Here is a 4,207-nt window from a genome sequence, read left to right on the forward strand (position 1 = left end):
GAAACAAGAGCGAAACTCCGTCTAAAAAAAAAAAAAAAAAAAAAAAGCAAAATTGACAAGTGGAATCTAATTAAATTTAGTAGAGATGGGGGTTTCGCCATCTTGGCCAGGCTGGTCAGGAACTCCTGAGGCCAGGTGATCCACTCACTTCAGCCTCCTAAAGTGATGGGATTACAGGCGTGAACCACTGCACCCGGCCAGACACTTCTCAAAAGAAGACATACATATAGCCAACAAGCACATGAAAAAAAGCTCAATATCACTGATCATTAGAGAAATGCCAATCAAGGCCAGGCACGGTGGCTTATGCCCGTAATCACAGCACTTTGGGAGGGCAAGGCGGGCGGATCACGAAGTCAAGAGATCAGGACCACCCTGGTCAACATTGCAAAACCCCATCTCTACTAAAAATACAAAAATTAGCTGGGTGTGGTGGTGCATGCCTGTAGTCCCAGCTACTCAGGAGGCTGAGGCAGGAAAATCACTGGAACCTGCGAGGCGGAGGTTGCAGTAAGCTGAGATCGTGCCACTTGGACTCCAGCCTGCTGATAGAGCCAGACTCGTTCTCAAAAAGGGAAATGCCAATCAAAACCACAAGGAGATACCGCCTCACACCAGTCAGAATGGCTATTACTAAAACGTCAAAAAATTACAGATGCTGGCAAGACTGTGAGAAAACAGAATACTCACACACTGTTGGTGCAAGTGTAAATTAGTTCAATCATTGAGAATCGCTTGAACCCAGGAGGCGGAGGCTGTAGTGAGCTGGATCATGCCACTGCACTCCAGCCCGGGTAACAGAGCAAGAAAAAAAAATAAAAAATTATTAATCGTTTATCTGAAATTCATATTTCACTGGGGATCCTGTATGTTATCTGCTATGCTCTCCCCAAAAAATAAAAAGAAGAAATCTCATAGGTGTCTGTTCCACCCAATTGGTGATTTGTGTTCGTCTACTATTCTGTATTACATTCTATGATTACACTTAGAATTCTTGAAACTCTCCAAAAATTTATGTCCTCAGCATCTAATGTGACTTGTAATAGGTACTCAGCCCAAGCCTGAGACTGACGGAGAGCTAGCTCGCCGGATAAAAGCCTTTGTGTCACACAGCCCTGGGTTTAAATCTTGACTACACCACTTAACCAGCTGTGTGATTTTGGACAAGTCACTTAAAATTGGTATCCTGAACAGCAAAATGGAGACAGAATTTACCCTAAGGTGTAGCTGTAAGGTCTAAGTGAGATAAAGTAAACAAAATGGTGTATATAAAAAGCAATCTGTAGATGGTACCTTTGAAGATGATACCGGGAAAGGTAATGGAGTTAGAGACGAGGGAATGGAGGGAGTAAGGGATTAATAATCTATTTTCCTAATAGACATTATTTTGCGAAGAAAGGAGGACAGAAAACTATTACAATGAGTCCGAGATGCAGAACTAAGGACAGACTCCAGCTTCTCTAAAGAAGACGGCGCTGGAGTAGAGATAGGCAGCAGGACTGGCCGGTCAATGACCGTCCCCCTGGGGGTAACAGGGGTAACCCGGGCCTGTCCGCCTCTCCAGGGCCCCGGGATGACTCAGGGAGTCCAGCGGGCTCCTTCCCTCCTGGCCCAGGGCCGCCTCTCACCCATGAGCCTCCAGCCCCCACCCCAGGCCCGCCCAACCTCGGCGATACACGCGCCCGGACCCAGCTCTCCCCCTCCAGCCCCGAGACAGCTCCTCACCACACCATAGTGCTTTCCAACACCATCTTGCCACCTTCCTCCCTCCCGACCGGTTCTCCGGGACGGCCTAACAACAACTCCTCTAATTGGCCCATCGCTCTTTACCAATCACAGACCTCAGCTTGGCCAGCTGCTTCCGCCTGCGTCCCTCGCGTTGCCTTCTGGGAGTTGTAGGCGCCGCCAAACAAAGGGGCGTTTTGAAGGTGGAGGGAACCGCAGTAACACAAAAAACAGGATCTAGCCTCTGCGTTACCTGCCATTGCTGTTTTCAGTTGGGGCTTCCCGCCGGCTGGATCTTAGGGGAGCTATGGAGGAATCTTTGAAAATTCTGTGTCTGTTCTAGCTTTGTCATTAAAAAAAAAAAAAGTGTAGGGATCGGCCAGGCGCGGTGCCTCACACCAGTGATCCCAGCACTTTGGGAGGCGAAGGCGGGCTGATCACCTGAGGTCAGGAGTTCAAGACCAGCCTGGCCAATATGCTGAAACCTCATCTCCACGAAAAATACAACAATTAGCCAAGCGTGGTGGCGCACGCCCGTAATCCCAGCTACTAAGGAGGCTGAGGCAGGAGAATCGCTTGAGCCCGGGAGGTGGAGGTTGCAGTGAGCCGAGATTACACCACTGCACTCCAGCCCGGGTGACAGAGTGAGACTCCGTCTGAAAAAAAAAAAAGAGAGAGAGAGGGAGGGAGGAGGGTAGGTGGGAAGGAGGGAGTAAGGGAGGGAGGGAAGGAAGAAAGGAAGGAAGGAAAAAAAAAATAGGTGGGTGCAGTGGCACACGCCTGCAATTCCAGCTACTCGGGAGGCTGAGGCAGGAGAGTCGCTTGAACCCGGGAGGCTAAGTCTGCACTGAGCCGAGATCGCGCCACTGCACACCAGCCTAGGTTACAGAGCAAGACTCATCTCAAAAAAAAACAAAAAGTGTCGAGATCACCAATGACGTTCTAGAGCTCAGTTCTCTGTAGCATTTTATTCATCTAACTACAAGCCCTGTACCCTTCAATTGAATTTATTTGTATATTTGTTTTTTTATTTACTTTTCTTTTCTTTTGAGACCGAGTTTGGCTCTTGTTGCCCAGGCTGGCGTGCAGTGGCGCGATCTGGGCTCACTGGAAACTCTGCCCCCTGGGTTCAGGCAATTCTCCTGCCTCAGCCTCCAGGGTAGCTGCGACTACAACACCTAGCTAAAAAACTAATAATGAGACTTCATCTCTGAATAATTTTCAGAAAAGCTGAGATTAACATGCTTAACAGTAAAATATTAACAAAAAAATTTTTTAAAAGAGTAAAATATTAAACCAGATGACGATTTTCAACTTTATTATCCTATGATTTTAATTTCCCTTTTAGTTAGTTTTACACTAATAGGCCCTACTTGTATCTGAATATAAATTACAGCACACAGCTAGAGAATCAGCACTAGTCGCTGCTCACCGCTAGAGGGAGCCTCTGATCATAAGAGAATTATCTACATCACTCACTCAGTAGTTATGAGTACGCTAGGAGTGACAAGGCCAGGGAAGCAGAACTTTTATGCCTAAAATATGTTAATATCCAATTCCTCTTAGGGAAAAAAGATTTCTCCTTATCTAGTTAAAAGGCGGGCTGGCTGGGGCTGTGGGAAAATCAAATTCAAAACTTTGAGAATCTGGGCTGAGCATGGTGGCTCACGCCTGTAATCCCAGCACTTTGGGAGGCTAAAGTGGGCAGTTAACTTGAGGCCAGGAGTTCGATACCAGCCTGGCCAACATGGTGAAACTCTGTCTCAAAACAAAAAAAAAAAAAAAAAAAAAGAAAGGAAAAGAAAAAGAAACTGAGAATCCCCTATTCCTCTTCCAATCCAAGTACTTGCTTTTCTCTTCTTTTTTTTTTGCAACACGGAGCCTCCCTCTGTTGCCCAGGCTGGAGTGCAGTGGCATGATCTCAGCTCACTACAACCTCCGCCTCCCAGGTTTAAGCGATTCTCCTGTGTTAACCTCCCGAGTAGCTGAGACTACAGGCACATGCCACCATGGCCAGCTAATTTTTTGTCTTTTTTTTTTTTTTTTTTTTAGTAGAAACGGGGTTTCCCTGTGTTGCCTAGGCTGGTCTCAAACTCCTGAGCTCAAGCAATCTGCCTACCTTGGCCTCCTAAGGTGTTAGGATTACAGGCGTGAGCCACCGCACTTGGCCCAATTTTCTCTATTTTTAATAGAGACAGCGTTTCACCATGTTGGTGAGGCTGGTCTTGAACCCCTGACCTCAGGTGATCTGCCTCCCAAAGTGCTGGGATTACAGTCTTGAGCCACTGTGCCAGGCCTATTTTATTTAATTTTACAGTACTTGCTTATAGAGAGTGTCTCCCTACGTTGCCAAAGCTGCTCTTGATCTTCTGGACTCAAGAGATCCTCTAGCCTCAGCTTCTCAAAGTGTTGGGATTACAGGCATGAGCCACTGTGTTCAGTCCTCTATTTTTTTTTTTTTTTTGAGACAGAGTCTCACTCT

At 46.8% G+C, this 4,207-nt stretch overlaps 1 protein-coding gene across 7 annotated transcripts in view; it reads right to left on the minus strand.

Moving 5' to 3' along the window:
- PSMD4 (proteasome 26S subunit, non-ATPase 4) overlaps nt 1-1,829 on the minus strand; it is an 11,871-nt gene extending 10,042 nt beyond the window's left edge. For 2 of the 7 annotated variants that reach the window (XM_032267384.1, XM_032267383.1), the window contains exon 1: nt 1,726-1,829. In XM_032267384.1, coding sequence (XP_032123275.1) covers nt 1,726-1,820 — 95 coding nt within the window. In that variant the 5' untranslated portion in view covers nt 1,821-1,829. The remainder of the gene's footprint in view (nt 1-1,725) is intronic. The other 5 variants (XM_032267382.1, XM_032267381.1, XM_032267385.1 and 2 more) reach the window with 4 other exon arrangements.
- Between the last annotated feature and the right edge of the window lie 2,378 nt (nt 1,830-4,207).

The sequence above is a fragment of the Sapajus apella genome, unplaced genomic scaffold (assembly GCF_009761245.1).
Source record: "Sapajus apella isolate SASKATOON/1434 unplaced genomic scaffold, GSC_monkey_1.0 scaffold169, whole genome shotgun sequence".
In the NCBI taxonomy this organism is placed as follows: Eukaryota; Metazoa; Chordata; class Mammalia; order Primates; family Cebidae; genus Sapajus; species Sapajus apella.